The sequence below is a fragment of the Vipera ursinii genome (assembly GCF_947247035.1).
Source record: "Vipera ursinii genome assembly, chromosome: 4".
Taxonomy (NCBI): domain Eukaryota; kingdom Metazoa; phylum Chordata; class Lepidosauria; order Squamata; family Viperidae; genus Vipera; species Vipera ursinii.
Genome location: NC_139514.1, coordinates 17,367,001 through 17,389,983, shown reverse-complemented (window position 1 = coordinate 17,389,983; position 22,983 = coordinate 17,367,001). Strand labels below are relative to the sequence as shown.

The 22,983-nt window shown below is 37.6% G+C and overlaps 1 protein-coding gene across 1 annotated transcript; it reads left to right on the top strand.

Moving 5' to 3' along the window:
- Positions 1-228: 228 nt before the first annotated feature.
- MSANTD4 (Myb/SANT DNA binding domain containing 4 with coiled-coils) lies at positions 229-13,234 on the top strand. Its single transcript, XM_083362419.1, has 3 exons — positions 229-246; positions 8,867-9,355; positions 11,414-13,234. The coding sequence occupies exons 2-3, from the start codon at positions 8,894-8,896 to the stop codon at positions 11,987-11,989; spliced, it is 1,038 nt and encodes a 345-aa protein (XP_083218545.1). The 5' UTR covers positions 229-246; positions 8,867-8,893; the 3' UTR covers positions 11,990-13,234.
- The last annotated feature ends 9,749 nt before the right edge of the window (positions 13,235-22,983 follow it).

The window sequence follows — 22,983 nt, the reverse complement described above, 5'->3', positions numbered from 1 at the left end:
CTGAGGAGGCGTAGGGGCAGGGGAAGGAGGCGGAGAAAGCGCCGAGCCGAGTTGCGTGAGTTGAGGAAAGAGGCGGGCCGGAGGGAGGCGGTTGGGGAATGCAAGGGAGCGCGCGAGCTGACGCGCGCGGGGCTCGGCCCAATCGATGCGTCGCTTGGGCCGGTGAGTGACGGGCGAGCCGTCGGCGGCGGGGAGGGGGTGGGTGGGTCAAAAGGCCGGCGTTCGAAGGGGGAGCGTTGCGCGCAGGTGAGGAGCTTTTGCGCTACTGAGGGAGGGTAGAAAGGAAGGAAGGGGAGGAGCCGCGTCTGCCTGTGGGGAGCAGGGGAGCTGTTGGCTTGGTGTTGAAGTGGCGCCTTCCCCCTTCCTCGCCTGCGTCTGCTCGCCGCTGTTTTTCCAGGGGGCTCCCCATCCCTTCCGACCCCGGGTTAGCAGCCCCCGACGTTCCCGTTAGGGAGTCGCTCGTTCGTCCGCTCGCCCGCCGGATGGAGGGAGGCCGGTGCGCGCCCCTGTCCCTGATCAGCGCCGTGCAGGATAATGCTCCCTTCCCTCCCGTTCTAAAGTGCGGCCACCCGCTCTACTTCAAGAGGGAGGGTGGACGCCTTCCCTCTCTCTTTGCCTTTCCCTCAGATTGCTTTAAAGGCGGGAACGACGGGCACAATTCTGAGGCGGTAGACTGGACTGTGCCATTGAAGGTGGGGGATGCTGGACAAATGTATTTCTGCCCAGGTTTATTCTGCTATATTAGGTATTTATATATATATATATATATATATATTTATTCTGCTATATTAGGTATATATATATATATATATATATATATATATATATATATATATATATATATATATATATATATATATATATATATATATATATATATATATAAATAAATAGAGTGGCCAGGGGCTATTAAGACGGTTCCTGCTTGAGAAGGAGCTCAGGTGTTCTTCGCTATTAAAGTAGCAAACGGGCTGAACCAGAAGCTGCTCGACCTTTTTGATCTTCCTAAGCCATGGCTTCTCAAAATAAGCTGCCCACCTTGCCATCCGTTTTAAATTATGGCTTGTGAGTTTTAATAGCTCGTTTAAGCCAAAATTAAATAGTAGACCAACCATATACTCCATGCAGTATGCAACCAGTCTTTAGGTTTGCTGGGTTCACTTTCTTAATCGCTCTGTTTCAAATTGTAAAGCCTAGAATCTTGATGGACCCAGTTGTTTAGAATGGGCTGAACGTGACTTAGCATTTTATGATTGGAGTAAATTGTAAATTATATGGCCAGTTGAGTATGTGTGAGTCCTTTGAACAAGACAGTTTCTCTTAAAAATCATTTACTGTTCTCTTCATTTTCTAGCATAAAATAGTTGTGTTATTCATTAGTAAGAGATTTTTCCCCACAGCAGTGTGATGCTATGGTGTTCGCTTATCTTTGCAGTTATAAGGAATAATATTTGCAAAAAGGTAAAACTACACTACCACTCCCCCTTCAAAAAAATTAAATCTACTTAGAATTTTATTGTAGGTTTTAATTTCTTGAACATTCTCAAATAGCCTAAACCCCCTCAAATCTAGATTTGTCCTGTAGGCATTTAGATTTCAGAAACGATCAAGGCAATCTGGGACTGAATTCGAGATTGATCTAGAAAACATTTTCCCCAAATCATAAGTTCCTCAAGAGATTTATAGTTTTTATTTAGCTCTGTTTTCATAGCTGTATTGAAGACAGAAGAAAAATTGATAGCATTTTAACAGTGCTCAAGAGCATTAATAGATTTAAATAACCTGGAGGTTATGATTGGATTGTCCAGTAGAAGAAAAATAGCAAACAACAATGGTAGATAATATTCACTAATGTAAAAATGTGTTCCAGAAAAGGAACTTTGAATATATTTACAGAATATTAAATTCAAAATTAGCTGTTGTGCAAGAAATTCTGTAGATAGTGAGTTTGTGGCTAGCTATTAATCATAGATGCCCATATCAAAGGGGAAGATAAAATAAGGAGTCCTTAAAGATTAGCTGTAGCAACAGTTTTTATTCATTTTGATAATGTTGGAATACATTATCAAAAGTAGCAATCTGCAGATATTTTGCAATAATAGGATGAAGCCAAAGTATGTAGAGTTCATTTTCATCTTGACTGGATACATAAAATCCATCAACTAAAGCAGTGTAAACTCTGCCTTTGGAATTAAAATATTAGGAATTTAGGAATTTATATAGACCAAAACTAAACATTACTACTTTTCTATATTAAAATCTGTTCTTTGGTTCCAGCCTTTTTCATGTTAAGTTATATATTTTTGGCTAAAGAAGAAAATTGGGTTTAAGCAAGAAACATTGCTTTTAAGTAACTGACCTTTATTTGCTAATCTACAGACCATCCCAAGTTCTAGAAGATAATCCAGTTCTACCTTTTATCTACTCTTAATTGAAAAACAACACATGCATTAAAAATGCTATTGAAATTAATGTAATTTATTATTTGTTTGTATCCCACCTTTTATTGTTTTTACAAATAACTCAAGGTGGCAAACATCCAACATACCTTCTATTTTTCCACAACAAGCCTGTGAAATGAGTTGCGCTGAGAGTGACTGACCCAAAGACATCCAGCCAGCTTTCATGGCTAAGGCAGGACTAGAATTCACAGTTTTCCACACTGTAGCTTGATGCAATAACCAGCAAATAAACAAGTAGATCAAACAACTAATACTTCAAAGAACATATGATGAAATGTAGGTACTGTGGCACACATCCATAGGAAGTCTACACAGAATCATATGTCTTGAAGATACTTTCCTGTCATGCCACATTGATCTTTTCTTCAGTACTCTGATGGTAAATGACAGAATACACTGGTGAAGTGGGGAGCAGCAAATTTACAAAAGAGGCTAAATTTTCCTTTGGTCTCTGATTTGTTTCTGCTTTTTAAAACTGCTCTGATTTCACCATAACGGACTGGCTGAAGAAAGACTTGCTCATATCATCCCAGATACAGTTGTGAGATGAAAAATAGAAAAACTAATTAATTACAAGTGAATTGCCTAGAACAAGTTTTTGTTTTGTTTTTTCAGACTAATTTTGAGAATTAAAAAAGCGAAGGCTTCATTTTTGTTGGCTGTAACACAGGTACTGTGTTATAGAATAAAACTCAGTAGATTTTAAAGTTTAATTAATTGTATTAATATACCAAGTATAATTTTTTCAAAAAGGAAATAATTAACTGTGTTCTATAAAATATAGGACAGAACGTCCATTGTTACCTTGCTGTAGTTTATACATCCTTAGATTAGAAAAAGATATAAGTTCAGTGTTGTGTAGAAAGAATTGAAATTTAATTTTTCAGATTTTAACCATAAGCCTATATTATAAATAATATAATGCCGTCAGAATAGTGTTTCTATAAGTCTTGTTGGCATAATATTTTGATTGCTTTGATTCTTACAATCAGTATTGTATGATGAAAAGCAAAACAAAAAAATAACTTTTTTGGGGGGGGGAGGTTCTCAAAAATTCCAATAGATGTGAAAATGTTTTATTTCCTTATTTAAAAATAGTAGTAGTAACTTTTACTAATATCTTTTATATATAAAAATCATCAGGTTGGAAAGCAAAAGGAGAAAATGGGTGTATGTCTAGTTCTCTTTTTTCCTCCAAGTGCTCCCAGAATGGGTATGCACTTAGCCCATTGGATATGTTTCCACCCAAATGGGATTTTTACCATCTATATTTTAGCTACATATTTTAGATAAGTCTATTGCCACATATGCTATTTTGAAGTGGATTGAAAGAATTTCAGAAATAGTTTCAGAATCAAGCCAACAAACTATCTGGTATACATTGCTTTAGGTCTAAGTCAGGGGTGTCAAACTCAATTTCATTGAGGGCCGCATCAGCATTGCGGTTGCCCTCAGGGGGCCGGGTGGGTGTGGCCAGGGTGGGTGTGGCCTACTGGGTAGGTGTGGCTAGAGTGCATATGGCCTACTGGGTGGGCGTGGCCAGCTCTACATGGTTCGCATCAAGGGTGCCTATGGGGGCCTGGGCAGGAGTGGGAGAGATCTGAGGGTCTCTGGCAGAAGGAGGGTCTCTGGGCCAGGGCCAAGGCAGTGGGGGCCGTTCCCTCACTGTTTCCAGGATGGCTTCACGGGCCGCATGAAACCACTTCGCGGGCCACATCCGGCCCCCGGGCCTTGTGTTTGACATGTCTGGTCTAAGTGGTTCTTTTTTCTTTTAGCTTCCTGGATCACTATGATCAGACTTTGGCTAAAAATTGACAAGGGAGTTTTCCATTTTAGACAAAAGTACTTTAGCAAATTTAGAAGAAAAGAGAAATCCCATGTGTATAATATGGCTTGCTCCCTTTGTATTAATCCATCTTCTACACAGTGTAACATTTGGGGAACCAAAAGTTTCTGACAATGATCTTTTCCTGAGTAATGTTCAGTATAATGGTTCTTAGAAGCCCAGAATGAAAGCAGTTGTTTTGTTTCCAACTTAAACTATATATATAAAACAATGTTTATAATCCCTTTTTCAAATTAAATCAAAGGGCATCACAGTTATATGTAAGGAAATAATGCAGGTTATATTTACAGATGTCATTTAAAAAAACATTCTAATTTGCAGTTAGAAGTGGTGCCCATTTGTGCCTATTTTTTTCTGCTTTGCTTACGCATTTGTGTTCAATCCTGAAATGTGTGTAACCTGTTCATATACTACCCAATTTATTACTATATTTTCTTTGGCTAAGAAAATTGAAATTTTAAAACATATCAGTTAATTTTAAAATGTGCAGTCTTTATTGTTAAAAATGAAGCTGCTAACACAGTGTCAAGACTAGAGATAATATGCTAACATAAAACAATTGTTTGTCAAATCTATTGAAAGAGTAACTAAATATCTACTATCTTGGAATGATAAGGAAAAAGTGTAGTATTTAAACTCCAGAGCATAGTTCTATAAATAGGCATTGTTTTCTGCATGCTGAGAGCATATGGGTTCATTCTGGTTTACATAAAGAGATAGTTCTACCCAAGCTGTGTCTGAGAGTCTTCTGCCAAGTAAACTGATTTCTAAATAAGGTGGTTAAGTGTCAAGAGAGCTTAAATGTATTACCAAGTGTGGTGTTAAACCTGAAAATTGGTCTTTCAGGCTAAGGTTATGATGCTGAAATTTATCAGAACTAAATAATGTAACCTAGTGAAGCTTTTCTATATGCTTTGTAAGAAAAAAAATATAGTTTATTCAGCCTTGGATAGTCAGCATTCTTATATATTGGAAAACATTCTCAAATCCAAAGCAGGATGACCAGCACTTTATTGGCCCAGAAGGTTAAATAAATTTAGTCTGTGGACTGAAAAGGTTGATTGCCCCTGATTTAAAAAAAGATTTTCTTTTTAGGATAGAAAAATAATATAAAATATAGAATAGAATAGAGCTGGAAGGGACTTGGAGGTCTTCTAGTCCAGCCACCTGCTCAAGCAGGAGAACCTATACCATCTCAGACAAGTGACTGTCTAGTCTCTTCTTAAAAATCTCCAGTGATGGAGTGCCCACAATTTCTGGAGGCAAGCTGTCCTCACTGTTGGGAAGCTTCTCCTTAATTCCAGGTTGCTTCTCTCTTTGATCAGTTTCCAACCATTGTTTCTCATCCTTCCCTCTGGTGCTTTGGTGAATGTGACCCCCTCTTCTTTGTGGCAGCCCCTCAGATACTGGAATACTGCTATCATATCTCCCCTATTTCTTCTTTTCTTTAGACTAGCGAAAACCCAAGTCCTGCAGCCGTTTTTTGCATTTTTTTTTATTTTTTTATTTTAATCCCATTTATATCCCGCCCTTCTTCGAAGACTCAGGGCGGCTTACAATCTAAAGCACAAATCAATGTGCTTAGCAATAGCCTTCATTCTATGTATATGCCTGCTTATTAGGGCTTTCGCCCCCCCCCCAGCAGCATTATTACAACGTCAGCTTATTGCCCCCAACAATCTGGGTCCTCATGTTTTAGTCTCCAGGCCTGTTCTTCTCTAATTTTTTTCCAAACTCTCCAAATCTTTTTTGTGATATGGTGACCAAAACTGGTTGCAATATTCCAGGTCTTGTCTTACTAGGGTTTTATAAAGCGGTATCAATACTTCGCGTGATCTTGATTTTATGCCTCTGTTTATACAACCCAGGATTGTATTACCTTTTTTGGGTTGCTACTGCACACTATTGTCTCATAGTCAAGTGATTGTCCACTAGGACTCCACAGTTCCTCTTACAGTTACTGTTTTTGAGCCAGGTCTCGCCCAATCTGAAGTTGTACCTTTGATTTTTTTCTGCCTAAATGTAAAACTTTTCTTGAAACTCATTTTGTTGGATAAGGCCCATTATTCAAGTTTGTCAAGATCTTTTTGGATCCTGAGTTTGTCTTCTGGGGTGTTGGTTACTTCTGTCAGTTTGGTCTCATCTGCAGATTTGATGAGTTCTATTCCCACATCTAAGTCATTTATAAAGATATTGAAGAGTACTGGGCCTAAGACAGAGCCTTGTGGTACCCCGCTACTTACTTCTCTCCATGTGGAAGTGGTGCTGTTAAAGACTACTCGTTGAGTACAGTTTGCCAGGCCAGCTACAGATCCATCTGGTGGCGATGTTGTCTATTCCACCTTTTTCTAGCTTACCAAGGAGTGGATTGTGGTCTACCTTATCAAATGGCTTACTGAAGTCTAAGTATACTATGTCCACAGTATTTCGCTGGTCTATTAGTTTAGTCACTTTATCGAAGAATGAATTAAGATTGGTTTGGCATGATCTGTTTTTGACAAACCCGTGCTGGCTACTGGTTATAACTTTGTTTGCTTCTAGTTGTTTGCAGGTCTGTTTTTTTATTATCTTTTCCAGGATCTTCCCAAGTATTGATGTTAAACTGATTGGTCTATAGTTTCCTGGGTCTGTTTTTTTTCTTTCTTTCTTGAAGATGGGAACTACATCAGCCCTTTTCCAATCCTCAGGTATTTCCCCAGTGCTCCAGGATTTTTGAAAGGTACGGTGCAATGGTTTGGAGATAACATCTGCCAGCTCCTTCAGAACTCTGGGATGTAATCTGTCAGGTCCTGGTTGGATAGATGTTCTTTCACCATTTTCTTGCTTATTTTAATTTTTGTTTCTAGTTTGTATTTGCAGTGGTGTTTTTTTTTTTGTATGTTGGGCTATGGTTTCTTTTTGTGTGAAGACTGATGCAAAATATGAGTTAAGCAGTTCTGCTTTCTTGATTGCCTGTTACTTCCTTGCCATCTTTTCTCATTAGTGCAGAGGTCCCAACCTTTTTGAGCAGCAGGAACCAGTACCATGGAGAGAGGTTTTTCCGTGGACTGGAGGGGGCGTGTTTTTGTGTGCTGTCTGCATCCTGTGGATGGGGAGCTTTTTTGCACAGACCGGTTTCTGGCATGCCGCGGACCGATGCCAGTCCACGGACTGGGGTCGGGTACCCCTGCTTTAGTGGGCCTACAGTTTCCTTGACTTTTTTCTTCTTGTTAATATATTGAAAGAAACTTTTTTATTGTCCTTGATTTGTGTTGCAAGTCTCTCTTCATTTTGAGCCTTTGCTTTCCTGACATCATCTTTGCATGTTCTGCCTGTCTGCTGATAATCAGTCTTAGTTATGTGCCCCTCTTTCCATTTTTTGAATTTGTCCTTTTTGTCTTTCAGTATGTCAGAGATTTTTGTGCAGCCATGCTGGTTTCTTCTTGAATTTCTTGTTTTTCTTTTTCAGTGGTATTGTGCTGATATGGGCTTTTATGATCACATTTTGTTACTTCAAAAGTATAGTTGGACTTATTTGGTGATTGAAGTATTTCCTGACATGGATTTGATTTCTTATGGTTATAATATTCTATGATTACTTAGGTGATCTTGAAAAACTAAATTATTGAAGTCATATTAGCATATAGAGCAGGGGTGTCAAACTCAATTTCATTGAGGGCCGCATCAACATTGCGGTTGCCCTCAAGGGGCCGGGTGGGTATGGCCAGGGTGGGCGTGGCTAGAGTGCATATGGCCTACTGGGTGGGCATGGCCAGCTCTACATCATTCGCATCAAGGGTGCCTATGGGGGCCTGGGCAGGAGTGGGACAGATCTGAGGGTCTCTGGCAGAAGGAGGGTCTCTGGGCCAGGGCCAAGACAGTGGGGGCCGTTCCCTCACTGTTTCCAGGATGGCTTCGCGGGCCGCATGAAACCACTTTGCGGGCCAGATCTGGCCCCCGGGCCTTGTGTTTAACATGTCTGATATAGAGTAAGCAGTAACATCTGCTCCAATAAATTTGCCTCCAAAAATTAATGACAGATCATTTCCAGAATTTTGTGAATTCAGTTTTATTGCAGCAATTCTGGAGATAGTAATACGTTGTTCAGTTTTTAAAAATTGTCAGTATTAAATTACAAAATTAGAATGTTCAATTCTTAATTATGTTTGCCAATAAAGTTTAAGGAAGCATCTGATATTGCCTATAATTTTGTTTTGAAGTTTGTTGGCTTTGATAATATGTGCTTGATAACAAGCACAATACTTTTAAAAATGTTTTTGTTTTTGTCTTCCAGGGAAAGTATGCCATATAAAATTAATTATTGGCATCATATACTCTTTTTAAAAATGCATTTTTCCAATAAATTAAGGAGCTCTTGATTCATGACAATTGTTTAATGGTTTGATTTTAGAATCAAATTTCTTTTGAGTAAATGTAGTACCTGTATACTTCAGCATTTAAATTGATTCCTGCTAGTCATATTTAAAGGGAGAAAATTAAAAAGTTGAATGAAAGACTTATTACTATGCATAAGCAAATGGAATTCCAGGATGATTAAGTATTAATCCCTTTACTGCAGAAAGAATTACATTGAAATCTGGAAAAGATGAAACAACTAAAAAGGAAAAGGAAAAGCAATTTCAGTGTTCAGGAGACTCAAACATTGCTTAAAGAAATCCGAAAAAGAAGAGAGGTGCTTTTTTCCAAACAGCTAAATACAACTATTAACGAGATGAAGCGGAAGGCTTGGGAAGAAATTGCAGAATGTGTGAACGCTGTAGGTGAAGGAGAACAAAGGACCGGGACAGAAGTCAAAAGGCGATACCTTGACTGGAGAGCCCTTATGAAACGAAAGCGACTGAATACTAACATAAAGTTGGTTGGAGCTGGCTTTCATCTCCCTTCCTCTGATCTGGATGATTCTCTCAATGAAGATATTGATGAGAAAATAAGTTTTCCAAATGAATCTAATTTTGAATGGCAAAATATCACAGACTTCAGAGAAGCAGGGGGGTCGTTAACTGAAGTGAAAGTAGAAGAAGAAGAGGAAGATCCACAAAGTTTTGAAGTAAGTAATTCTATAATACGTAAAAACCTGGCATTTTAATAACGGTGTGTAGATTTTTAATGAGAAAGCTGTCTTAATTATTCTGTTTGTGTACTAAGTTTGACAGAATGTATAAAAATATACAGTTACCTTTTTTATTCATAAACTCATCAAAGCCCATGAACATTTTGCTAAAAGCAAAATAAGACATCTGGGGGAGTGGGGTGCATTTTTTAACTAAAAGAAGCTACTGTAAGTCCAATTACTTACAATCTTATTTGACCATAAGCTTCACTAATTCTAATTTTTTAAGGCAAACAGCTTCCCCTCTCAATCAGTTAGTAGAAAAGAATATGCTGTTGTCTGAACAAGAGCCATCAAGACACCAAGCTAAAAACCAGGAGACTGAGTTCTAGTCCTGCTTTAGGCTTGAAATGTCTGGCTTGGGCAACAGATCAGTCGGTTAATCCCTATCACAACCAATGGATCACTCAATGTGGGAAGGAAGAGAAACAGACCTGTCCTAATAAGAAAAGAATTTAGGAGGAAAAAAAATGCTGTCTGTTATCCAAGCAAACAAATGTTTTCAATATATACTTTTTTCACTTTTTAAAATTGCTATTTTTACCTAATAGGGTGTAAATACTCTTTCATACAGAACTGAAAAATGGAGGATGTGCTCTGGTTATACACGCATAAACATGTATAATGTAATATGTGAACTATATGTGAACTATCTTAAACTTTTAAAAGTACTGGAATTATTCACTAAGCCAAATCTTTGTATCTATTATTATAAAATATTTGTAGGAAGTAGCCAAATTAGCCTGAAATTGTCTTAATCCTCTTTGCCCCTAAACTCACTGGAGTATTTTTATCATTAAATGCTGAGCTGGCAATTTTCTAGCTATTTCTTATGTGAATCAATCAGCTGCTTTAATTGCAGGAAAGCTATCATGACCGTAGATTCACTGGATATCCATGTTTTCTGAAAACTTAGTACATTTTTTCTGAAATTCTTTGTTTATTACAACTTTTTCTAACCTGCTTTTTCAACATTTTTTCAATGTATGATCCAATGTGTGATTTCATAACATTAGTGGTGAATTTGTTGGTGGTACAGATTGCCAATTTCACATATATTTTGATTTTTTGTTGCCTTACAAGCTGCTTGAATTTTATCCCTTTGATTTGTTTGGTCTCTTAAAATTTTTGTTATTAGGGAGAGATTAAGTCCTCAGTACATACCTGCTTCAGCATGTGTTTTATAATATTCATTGTGTGAGCAACACCAATCTGTATAAACAACTGTGTAATCTCTTAAATAGAGGAATTCCTTATTACTCGGCAGCTATTACTTTTCTGTCTTCCAAATGAATAATTGATATTTGCTGAATAAATGTATGATTGACTCTTTTTATAAAAAGTCCTTTTTCTTTTGAAAATTTCTTAAAGCTGACCTGGATTGATGATGGGTTTTTAAATATGTTTTAATTTTTAATTGTAGTTAATTTATTTTGGGACTGTTATTTAATTCATTTTTTAATTTTTGTATTGTTGTTTTTATTGTTGTAAGCCGCCCTGAGTCCCTTGGGAGATAGGGCGGCATATAAGTCCCAAAAATAAATAAATAAATAAATAAATAATTGATGTAGACATATTTAGGATTGAACTGTCAGAATGTATTTAACTTATTTTTAATTGGACATTTCATTCATCAAATTTTATTGCTTGGTATAATGTTCTGACAGGGATGGGTCTTTTTTTCCTGTAGCTTGGTCACTGCTAAACAAATGACTACAGTGTATGTATAGTGACATGGTGATGTTAACAGAGGTGGTAGGGCTGATATAAGCGAATGTAGACTCAGACAGCATGTTTGTTGAACAAATACTATTGAATGTATGAAAAAAAAATCATTTTTTTAAAAGGCAGGGCTCAACGGGTTATGTACTTTTGTTTACAAGGTGTTATGAGGTACAGGTGGGGAATTTTAAGTGGGGAATTGTAGATGTACTTTAGAGTGAGAGACATATTTATTTAGTTTCACACATTAAAATTTCTGATTATTTTCCTTAGTTTCCTATTGAGGAAGAAGAGGAGATTTTGTCCTCAGTTTTGCCAGATTCCAAAAAGGAAAGTGATCTTCCTGATTTCACGCATATTGAAGAATTTGGAAATCTAAGTTCTGCTCAAGCTAGGCTGGCTTATGAAGATTCCCACTTGCTGATTAGCTTGGAGAAGCAGAAGCTAGAGCTGGAAAAACAACGCCTGGATATTGAAGCGGAACGACTGCAAGTTGAGAAGGAGCGTCTGCAGATTGAAAAAGAGCGGTTGAGGCACATTGACCTGGAACATGAGAGGCTTCAGCTGGAGAAAGAGCGGTTGCAAATTGAGCGGGAGAAACTGAGACTTGAAGCTCAGCATGGTGAAAAACCTATCTTGGAGAATGATCCAAATCAGGCAGAAAAGCCTGTCCTACAACCTTTGGATTTAGAAACGGAAAAACTGAAAATTGAGAAAGAGCGTTTGCAGCTTGAGAAGGAGAGGCTGCAATTCCTGAAGTTTGAATCAGAAAAGCTGCAAATTGAAAAAGAACGCTTGCAAGTGGAGAAAGAGCGGCTTCGAATTCAGCGAGAAGGGCATTTGCAGTGAACTTGGAAATATTACCAATGTTGTGTTTTGTTGTTTGTACTTTTTTTAAAAAACAGAATTGTAGTTTTGTTTCATTAAAAGTGTTGGATAGTCTGGTCTTCAAAGCATTTCACTACCAATGATATTGCTTTGCTACTGTGGTAATTACACTTTGAGAGTACTTTCGTTTTGGCCATAATTGAGCATTGATGTATTCATTTTTTTTTAAAAAAAAAGCTGGGAATTGGTGCTCAGTAAGTTGTTGTGCCTGTATAAATAGAAGCTATTTGTGAAATTACATTTTGGTGAAACAAGAAGAAGTGTGAATATCCTCTTGTACTCTCTGTTGTGTAACTTTACATCCACATTAAGAATCAAGGCTTGGCTGTGTCTTGTCATTTTGAGAAGGTTATTCCAAATCCATAGAAGCCTTTAATGTAAATTTGTGTCTGAGTGAAGAAGTGAGTTTGAAATAGGCCTTGCACAAAAAATAAAGTTAATTTCAAAAGTTATGCCTTTCATGTAAGGCATGTTCTTAAGAAAAATTAAGCCAGAGGTTAAAGCTCTTAATGTTTTTGTTCTCAGTACATTTGTAGAAAAAAGAAAAGAAAAAAAGCTTCAAGTGTATTATAAGAGATTTCACATTTATGTCTAAGCTTGACCAAACCTACAGCTTCAGTATATAATTTTGGAAGCCAGTTTGATATTCAAGTGTTTGAGTTGGAATATATTTCTTGGGATTTAAATAGATTATTTGGATTTATCAGTTTATTTACATCACACTGTAATTATTCTTATTTTGCAAATAAAGTGTTATTTTGTTATTGAAAGAAGTGTTATTTCATAGTGTGAAATAAAATGGTCTAATGCAGATTAATTTATTCCCTGTAAACTATTTTTTTAAAAAAAGAATGACTACTCTGAATCTTACTTAATTGTACAAAAAAATAATCTGCCTGATCCTTGTAATATTGATCTGTAAACAAATCTTGCAATGGAGAATGCACAGCATAGAGTTTTTACTTATGATTTGTTGTTTCCCTCTATTTAATATTGCTAGAGTAGTCATAAAATGGAAATTTGTGTTTTGATTTGAACCAAAGTAGACAAACTGGATTGATTATGATTTAAAAACCCAAAGCATCCAAAACAGGCACCTACAATCAGTTGTTTTGCGTGCATAATGTTTTCCACATCCCTAACTCTTACCCACTTACTCTTCTGCATTTGGAAAAGATTTTATAGCATCAAGACCTTAACCCAAGTCTCACTGGTTGAATTTAAACATTCTGCTTTGCGAACAAAAATGTTCTTAAGCCAATTTCATTGGACATTATTTAAGTTGAAAGAAAATAAGATGAATCTTCTCAGGACATTTTTTTTTAATTTAAAACTAGGTAATGAACAGACCTTAGAGTTTGCTTTGATTTTTATGGGATTGAGTGCTAGAATTGCACAAGCCAGAAACCAGAGTATTCTCTTGTGATTCCTTAGTAGATGACACTTCTTAATGGTGGTCACTTCAATCTGGAATGCCCTCCCTGAAATTTACTGCTCAATTGCTCATTGTTAGGTTAAAAGTATGTTTTTCTTTCAGATTTTCCAAATATTGCTTCTCTTTGCTATTGTTATCAGAGCTTCATGTATTTACCACTTTCAGCATTTCAGTCCTGAATGTTAGGACTTAGGATCATAATTGAGTTCAAAATTTATGTTGCTAAGCGGGACAGTCGTTCAGTGAGTTTCGTCCCATTTTACAACCTTTTTTGCAAGAGGTGTTAAATGAATCACTGCAGTTAGCAACATGGTTGTAAAATGAATCTGGCTTCCTCATTGACTTTGTCAGAAGGTTGAAAAAGGTGACCGTGTGACCATGGGAGATGGCAATCTTCACAAACATGAGCCAATTGTCAAGTGTCCAAATTATGATTATGTGACCATGGGGATGCTGTAACTATCATAAATTTGAAAATTGGTCATAGGTCCCTTTTTTCAGTGCTATTGTAACTTTGAGATGGATTTTCTTAATGGAATACTTCCTCCTGAAACAGCATTTCTCTTTTTGAATGTTAACATTTGATGCATAAAATGTACTTCCTACTGTCTAAATTAAATTATTAATCCAAAAAGACATTGACAGCCACACAGTATCTTAATTCAACAAGCTGCTATACCTAAAGCACTACATGCAGAATTCAGAAGAGAGAGAAAGAGGCATGCCAGTCTGTCCTTGGGTTTAAATTCTGTGTCGTTTTCTTCTGAGTCAATAATTTGGCCCTGATGCATCTGTCTTCAGTCAAAAGATAGTGGTTTTATTTATTTATACAATTTATTTGCCAGCCATCTTTTGTCCAATGGCTCTGGGTTGCTTACAGCATAGAAATATTGAAAAACGTTAAAATCATCCATTGTAAAAACAACAACACAGCAGATAAAAAACATTTAACATATAATGGCAAAGAAGTGAGCCAGACACACAGGGATGGGGAGGTGGGGTTGAATTTAATTAACCAAGCACTTCCAGTATGAAGCTCTTCCATTGGGTGCCCAAGCCATCCGGCAGAGCCATGTCTTAAGGTTCTTATGGAAAGACAAGAAGGTGGGAGCCATGTTACCTCAGCGGGTAAGATGTTCCAGAGGCAGGAGCCATAGGAGAGGAGGCTTTTCTGGAACCTGCCAGGCAAAATTCCTTGGTTGAAGGGACCCGCAGTTTGCCCCCCCTCCCTGATGCGAGTGGGGTAGACCAGTCCATTGGGGTGAGACAGTTCATCAAGTAGGGTGGGCCCACGTCATGCAGGGCTTTAAAGGTGATGACCAACTCCTTGAATTGCACACACAAGCAGACCGGCATCCAGTTATCTTAGTTTCTTTGTTGAAAAGAATTCATTTTATTTTCAAACAAGATATATGTATTTTTCTAGACTGAAAGAAAAAAAAACTTGCTGCTTATCTGTGGAATAAGAAAATGTTAACAAGTAGCATGGGTATCCTTGGCCTATTATATCTGGACTTCAAAGATCCATATGGCAACAAAATACTGGTGAGAAACCTGTTGAATTTATAGAAAATATTGCTTTGGAAAAGGAAAGATATATTAGAAATGGACTTCATTTTACGTTCATATTGTTCACCCATTTTATTGATTTTTTTTAATCCTGCCTTTATTAATTTTATAAATAATTCAAGGCAGTGAACATACCTAATACTCCTTCCACTCCCTATTTTCACCATCACAACAACCCTGTGAGGTTAGTTGGACTGAGAGAGAGTGACTGGCCCAAACTTACCCGGCTGGCTTTCATGTCTAAGGCAGGAGTAAAACTCACAGTTTCCTGGTTTCTAGCCTGGTACCTTAACCACTAGACCACCCTGACTATAAATATATATTTATTTATTTAGAAAAATTGTATTGCCGCTTACTCGCACATGGCGACTCAAGGCGGCTTACATAAATAGAAAAATAGAAATTAATTGCTATCATTTATAATGCAATTTCCCATTGCTTGAGTGACATATTGTACCAATGCTCCCAGAACTGTATGTTTGCATCTGCAGTTGCAAATTTGTGCTGGTTGCACATGTATTTAATTTAATTTAATTTAATTTAATTTAATTTATTGAATTTATATACCGCCCTTTCCCGAAGGACTCAGGGTGGTTTACAGGGTATAATTTTTAAAACATTAATACAAAAATTAAGACCAATTTAAAAAAGATTAAACTAAGTCCCTGCAACATGTAAAACCCCAGTTAAAACCCCAATTAAAACTCAGCCTGAGCTGGAAAGCTCGAAGAGCCAGGTCTTCAGGTCTCGGCGGAATGATCGAAGGTCGGGGGCAATCTACTTATCATATTTATAAGTCACCTGCTGGCCAGGTTCAAAGAACAGAGATAACATTTCTACTAATTCTGGCAGTACAATTTGTGCAGCATGTACACCAAAATATATATGTTTGAAAAATTGGCATAGCGGATCCATTTTGAAAGAAAATGGAATGTATTGAAAATGTCCCTGCAATTATGACTATCAGACAGCAGTTTCTAAATCTATTGACATGCTCTAGGGCAGGGGTGTCAAACTGGTGTCATACGGAGGCCACGCCCACCCCAGCTCCGGCAATGCAAAAAAAGGTCACGACACGTCACATGACGTGGCAAGTTTGACACCCATGCTCTAGGGGCTAGTACGAGCACATACTTCTTAAAAAGCTGAAAGATACAGTAATTCTTATACAGTAGTTGATATTGAGAGGTCAGGGCTAGGATATTGATGCCAGTATAAAAGGTGAAAACAGACACTGATTATTGTTCTTTATAGTTCTTATTCACTGAACATACTAGTCAATAATTATGCATGAACTTCCAAAGAAATCATTTAATGTTTTAATGTAACTCAAAGCAAGTTTGTATTTTTCCCTCCATTGATTCATCCAGAGATATGGCAAATTTTGAAGTATCCTCCCTGATTTTGAAATTACCATATGGCACACAATGGGAATGTCAAGTGGAGAAGATAAACCTAGCAAACACAAATTAGGAAGGCAACTGATGCTACAGTTGTCAAGACAGAGGCAAATGTTTTGATGGGAACTTTTTCCAAAATAGCTAGTGGCTGACAGAAATGAAATCACCAGGAATAGTGTAACTTCAAATTTTGGCTTAATGTTGTGTCATGATGTGCAGTTTAAATTAAATGGTATGAGTAAGAGACTCTTTAGTGTTGTCCTTGACATATCTGGAGGACTGGAACAACTGGACAATTTTTTTTTAATTCCATTTATATCCCGCCCTTCCCCAAAGACTCAGGGCGGCTTACAAGCTTAGCAGTAATTTGATAACTAGAATTATAAAGAAGCATGATACAAGAATACTGCAGGTGGCTGTATTACTGTGTTCTGTGTAAGCCTGCTTAGAATTGGTTGTAAGAACAATGGGTCACTCTAATATTAATTCATATGAAGAAATGTACCACGGTCTACCATATATATGGTTTCTATCAAGTGAAAGCAAAATTTAACTGTTATACAGTGATGAAGTAGAACTGTTAGCCATCCAGAGTTACCTTAAGATAAGATGGGCAACCTATAAATTTGATAAACAAACAAATAAATAACTTTCTCAATATAGTAGGTCTACATTGTTATGGACCCTGATTTTTTTTGTCATAAACAATAGTTACAAAGACATTTTGACAGAACAAAAATGTGCTTTTCTTTAAATGTTCAAAAAGATTTACCTGGATTGTTCATGAACAACATATAGAGTAGGTAGCATGTTTTAATTATATTTGAGTGTTTTTTTATTTGAACCTACTACTTATATTCAGAATGCCCATTTTTTTCTGTATTTCTCCATGTTTCATTGCTCTGTATTGTATTGCATTATATTGCATTCTGTTTGTATTTAAATTTTTTCATTGCTAAATCCCAATCTTAAATTTTATTTGGTGCAGACCTGGGGTTCTGTATTCAAGTAAATATCTTGAAAACATTTTTTTCTAGGGCCATTGTGTCATAATATAAAAAAACTAGTTTATTACAGGTAGAGACCCCGGCATGGATCAATGTCTTCAATTTATGGCTGAAGGTGACTTTCTGTAATAATCATCCTGATAAAAGTTTTGTATCCATTTTGAAATGTGATATCAAAGAGAAAATATTTTAATATGAATTACCTCCACTGTTGTTCAGTTAACTAGTGTAAACAAAGATTACACTCAAGGAAAGATTGTTAGAAGTTAACCAGCTTGCTTTCTGTCCCCCAAGTATTTTACGAGTTAACAACTACTCTAAGGTAGTTGTTCTAATTCTAAGGTAGCAATATACCTTAAAAGGTAAAAATGTAAAGGTTCCCCCGCACATGTGTGCTAGTTGTTTCTGACTCTAGGGCCGGTGCTCATCCTAAATACTACAGAATGTTTCACTCACTTGCTTTAAATATTCTTTGTTAAGTGAGATTGGAAGGCAGATTCAGGAACAGAATGAATTTATATTTGTAGTTTGAGTGCCATTAAAATACTGGCACATATCCTGCTTTATGGTACCTTTTATTAGGGTAATTATAACAATGTAATATTGCTTCTGATTAGAGATAAACGTAGACATTTTTAAGTTTCTAAATGTTACTACTCTCTTTCATACAGAATAGCAAAACATAAAAGCTTGGAAATTACCAGGGCATCCAGAATATCCCTAATCAGAAGCAAAATTACATTGTATTGTTATAGTTATCCTAATATGGTGGTACCTTGGTACTCAACTACTTTGAAACTCATCACATTTTGGTACTCAACATATTTTGTTGTGAAAATTTTGTCCCAATACTCACAGTTTGTTTGGTACTCAGTGCACAAGCTAAAACATGGTGTTGTGTGCCTTGTGACTCACTACATTATTCCTTATGAGAAAGTTTCCTGTTGAAAACAAATAATGATGATCACTGTAAACCCAAATTTATCACTAAACTGAACTATGGCTGTGCTTATGCCAGATGTTCATAATCTTGTTTTAGTGTATTGGTTTTGTAAACTGGGGCCAGTTATTCCCTTGATATTTTAGGCTGTGAATGTAATTAAGTTTTTGTCTGTTTGACCTAAAATGTTTCATATCTCTCCAGAAATGTTGTAAAAAGACATCTGCTCACTTCCATGGTAACACTTATATTGAATCACTGTCCTTTATCCTACACGGCTAATCTTCAGCTCAACCCTGACAAGACGGAGTGGCTGTACGTGCCGGCATCTCGGGAAATGCAGATTATTCCATCTCTTACTATGGGGGGTGAGCTTTTACCCCCCGTAGATAGGGCTCGCAACTTGGGAGTCCTCCTAGATTCGTGGCTTACTTTGGAAGATCATATAGTGGCTGTGACTAGGGGGGCTTTCGCCCATGTTCGCCTGGTGCGCCAGTTGCGGCCCTATCTAGACTGGGATGCCCTGTGTACAGTCACTCATGCGCTCGTGACCTCTCGTACTACTGCAACGCTCTCTATATGGGGCTTCCCTTGAAGACCACTCGGAGGCTCCAGCTGGTACAGAATGCAGCCGCGAGAGTTGTCTTGGGAGTCTCCCGGTACTCCCATGTTACACCTTTGCTCCGCGAGCTGCATTGGCTGCCAGTTGTCTTCCGGGTGAGGTTCAAGGTTTTGGTAATGGTTTTTAAAGCCCTACATGGCATGGGTCCGGAGTACCTCGGGGATCACCTGCTGCCGGCGTCAACTTCCCTCCGCCCTGTGCGTTCCCACAGAGAGGGCCTCCTCAGGGTGCCACTGGTCAGAGAATGTCGGCTGGTGGCCCCCAGGGGGAGGTCCTTCTCTGTGGGTGCCCCGGCTTTATGGAATCAGCTGCCGGTTGAGCTCTGGATGGCACCTGACCTTCGCTCCTTCCGACGCGACTTGAAGACCTACCTATTTGAACAAGCCGGCCTGGCCTGATGGGGGATGCGTTGGGGGTTTTTATTGGGGATTTTTTACATTTTTCTACTGTTTTTAGTGCGGGCTCGTATTTAATTCTCTTTTTAATTTTTGTATTTTGTATTTTTATATATGCCCTGTTCACCGCCCTGAGTCCTTCGGGAGAAGGGCGGTATACAAATATAATTAAAAAAAAAATGTCTCTGTAATACACAGAGCTTTTTTTCTCATAGAACGCTCAGAATGGAGTTCCGGCACCTTTTTTGGATGGAACCTTGTAGGGTAGGCAAGGCGGGTTGTATGACATGTGTGAGTTCCGGCACCTTTTTGTTTTACAAAAAAAGCACTGGTAATACAGAAGGTGTGTTTGGGGGCTGCATTTTTTAATTTCATTTGAAATAGGCAGAGCCCACAATTTTTTGCTCTTCGGGGTATTTATTTTTGGTTTTGAATCATGACTTTAAGGTCAGTAACAGGTTTGGAGGTTTTAAGAAACAACATTTGGGCATTAAACTCCATAATACTTTAACTTCAAAATCTGGCCCAACAATTTTATTTATGTCTATGTATGTTAAATGACTTTTAAAGGCAGGGAAACTAGCATATCATGGGTTGCCTATCTGTGCTAGAGGGAAGCTGGTGAATAATGTCAGTCCTGGATCAAATCCATTATGAGGACTTAACACATGACATGCAGTAAGTTAATGCATATATGAAAGCTGTGTGGAGAAAAGATTGGAAAACTCAGAACATAAAATACACAGATAAAGACCAGTTGTTATGCTGTAGCAAGTAGGCAGGAAAGGAAGTTTATCATAGCAGAAGAAAAAAAAATCTTTCAGTGATTGTTACATAAATGTGTTAGTTCCCCGTTCAAATTCTGTAACATCTCTCTCATTGATTGCATTGTTCAGTTACTGAATTAATGTTTTTTTAAATTGACTTAGTGGACAAATTAATCTCTCTAAGCAAGGAAAGGCTTGTGCTATGGAGGATCTCAGAACACTACTAATATTGTATCAAAGTTAACTTTGTAATTGCTAACTACAAGGGTCTCTGGAGATTCTCATCCAGGTCATGGTTGTCCTAAAGGTGTTTTTTCAAAAGGCAAGTAGACTTTTTTTTTTCTTCCTTGAAGATGTTTCACTTCTCATCCAAGAAGCTTCAGTTCTGAAGAAGGAAAAAACAAACCCAGTTGCCTTTTGAAAAAACACCTTTGGGCTATCTACAGGTATAAGATGCACTATAGAAAATATAGGAAAGCTTCTCAGGAATGGCATTTATAAGGAAGATATAACCAGTTCTTTTTTTGTAAAAGAAAAAGGTGCCGGAACTCACACATGTCATACAACCCGCCTTGCCTACCCTACAAGGTTCCAGCCAAAAAAGGTGCCGGAACTCCATTCTGAGCGTTCTATGACAAAAAAACCTGGATATAACACAAGGAAGATGACAGTGTAGATATATTTTTGCAAGGCAGGAATATAAAACCACAGAGCATCTGTTTGCTGCTGGTTTCAAACTTTCTTGGTGCTTGCTAATATACAACTATTAATGATAAGCTTTGCAGTGCAAGCAGCCCCAGAGAGTAAGAGGGAATATAACAATTCACTGCATTGCATATGTGGGGAAATAGTGGAGGATGAGCTGCCTAATTATTTATTCTGCTTGCAGCTTTTCCCCTTCCTTAAATGTTTAGGAAGATTTTTTTTATTCCTCCCCTGAATATTTTTCCCAATGCAGGGCATGTCTGGAAAATCTATCTCTTAAATTGAGTAGAAAAAAAAGGGTGTTGTAGCAGCCAAGTTCTTCAAAGAGGAATAAATCAATAAAAATTTGTGTTTGTTGTTGTGTGGATATCACCTTCGTAAGTTTATTACTACCCTTTTAATTTTACATTTCTGCTTCCAAGAGTCTTTGTTGTTGACTCAGCACTGATTTCACATAAAGAAAATTGTATTAGTAAAATTCCCATAATAATTGGGAATATTAGGTGTTTCCAGGAGAAACTCCCCACATCATGAGAAAAATGAAGATATCACTGAAAACAGCATGGTATAGTTTGCTGAATGAGTCATTCTGCTATATATATTTGACACTCCATTGCAGAAATAGATGTGTACTTAATTGGGATCCATTTTAAGAACAAGTGAGATACTCCCCCCCTCCCCAATTTGGCTAAGGAGCATGAGGTATATCTTGTGGAAATTTTGGTTCATGATTCTCAGTTAAAGATTTTAAGCTAGGTGTCAGAATTCAGATGTCAACTTTCATTATTTTGGCAGGTCAGTTTCCAGTTTCTTGCCATGTTTAGTAAAAGCGCTAAACACATTTTATCTTCCCTTTCACAGGAAGCTTAATTTGGAACCCCTTAATTTCACAGTCCTTTTCTTTGTGACTGAAAGGACACTGACTCCTTTTAATCAATCTTTTTTCAAGGGCAAGAACTTCCATCCCATCTCCCACGTTGGTTGAACAACCATAATGCATTCCATGTGGGACTCTTTGGAAATGACTGGGAAGCTGCAGAAGGTGAAGAATGTGGTGGCCATATTATTGTCAGGATAACTTTACCAAAACCTGATTTTATGGTTAATGCACTCTTTGTCTTCTAGGCTGAATGTGAGACCTATTCATTATCTTTCAAGCCCTATAGGGCAGAAATCCTCAATCTTTTGGGCACAAGGGACTGGTTCTGTGGAAAGAGGTTTTTCTGCGGACCGGAGGGGGTGTGGTTTTGTGTGCTGCTTGCATCCTGTGGATGGGGCTTTGCTTGTTTGTGTGGACTGGTTGCTGGGATGCCATGACCTGGTACCGGTCTGCAGACCGGGGGTTGGGGACCTCTGCTATAGGGCACAATTCTGGGAAACATTTGGTATTGCCTTGTCAAAAATTCCATCTATCTAGTTTGAACATCTGCTTTGGCTTATATGCTTTCTTCATATTGTCTTTAATATGCTATTAGCTGCTCAGAGTCACATTCATGAAATGGGTGGCCATTTTAATGAGTTAAACTATTAATTCATTATTAGAGGAGAGCGAGCATCTCCTTTGTTCTTATAGAGTGCATGATGTCCAAGTTAGGCAAAAGGATTTTTTAGTTGAAGACTGACGCTATGGAACACTCTGCCTCTGGATTTAGTTTGGTATCTCTTCTTGCATTTTGCAAGGCTGTAGAAATTGCTGTTCCAGTGTGCTTTTCACCTGAATTTGACTGTGGGCATCATCATAAGTATCACTGTTATCTTAGTCTGATTCATAAATCTGTTTACTTCTGTTTTGTTGTCAACTATCTTTTAGAACTGAGTCAGTTTACAAAAGTTGTAAATAAATAAAATAACAATCCTTAACTTGAAAAAGAAGAAAAAAGAGAAGCAAGATATAGATTATTTTTGAATTTTGTTTTGGAAAGCTTTATCTAGGCCTCTGCTGAGAAGGAGAAAATTACCATAAATGTAAAACAAAAATTGTATGCATACAAATATACATAAATGTGCAGTTGAATTCAGTAAGAATAAGGAAAACTAGGCCAGTGATTCCAGAATATAATTGTGAATAGATTATTGGTTGGCTAGCAATGAATGATATCACTAACCTTTGTCCCT

What these genes read in the sequence shown, in the direction of transcription:
- MSANTD4 (XM_083362419.1), top strand. Translation starts at nt 8,894, where the DNA reads ATGAAACAACTAAAAAGGAAAAGGAAAAGCAATTTCAGTGTTCAGGAG. An exon ending in AAGATCCACAAAGTTTTGAA is followed by an intron (nt 9,356 to 11,413) that starts GTAAGTAATTCT and finishes TATTTTCCTTAG; the next exon opens with TTTCCTATTGAGGAAGAAGA.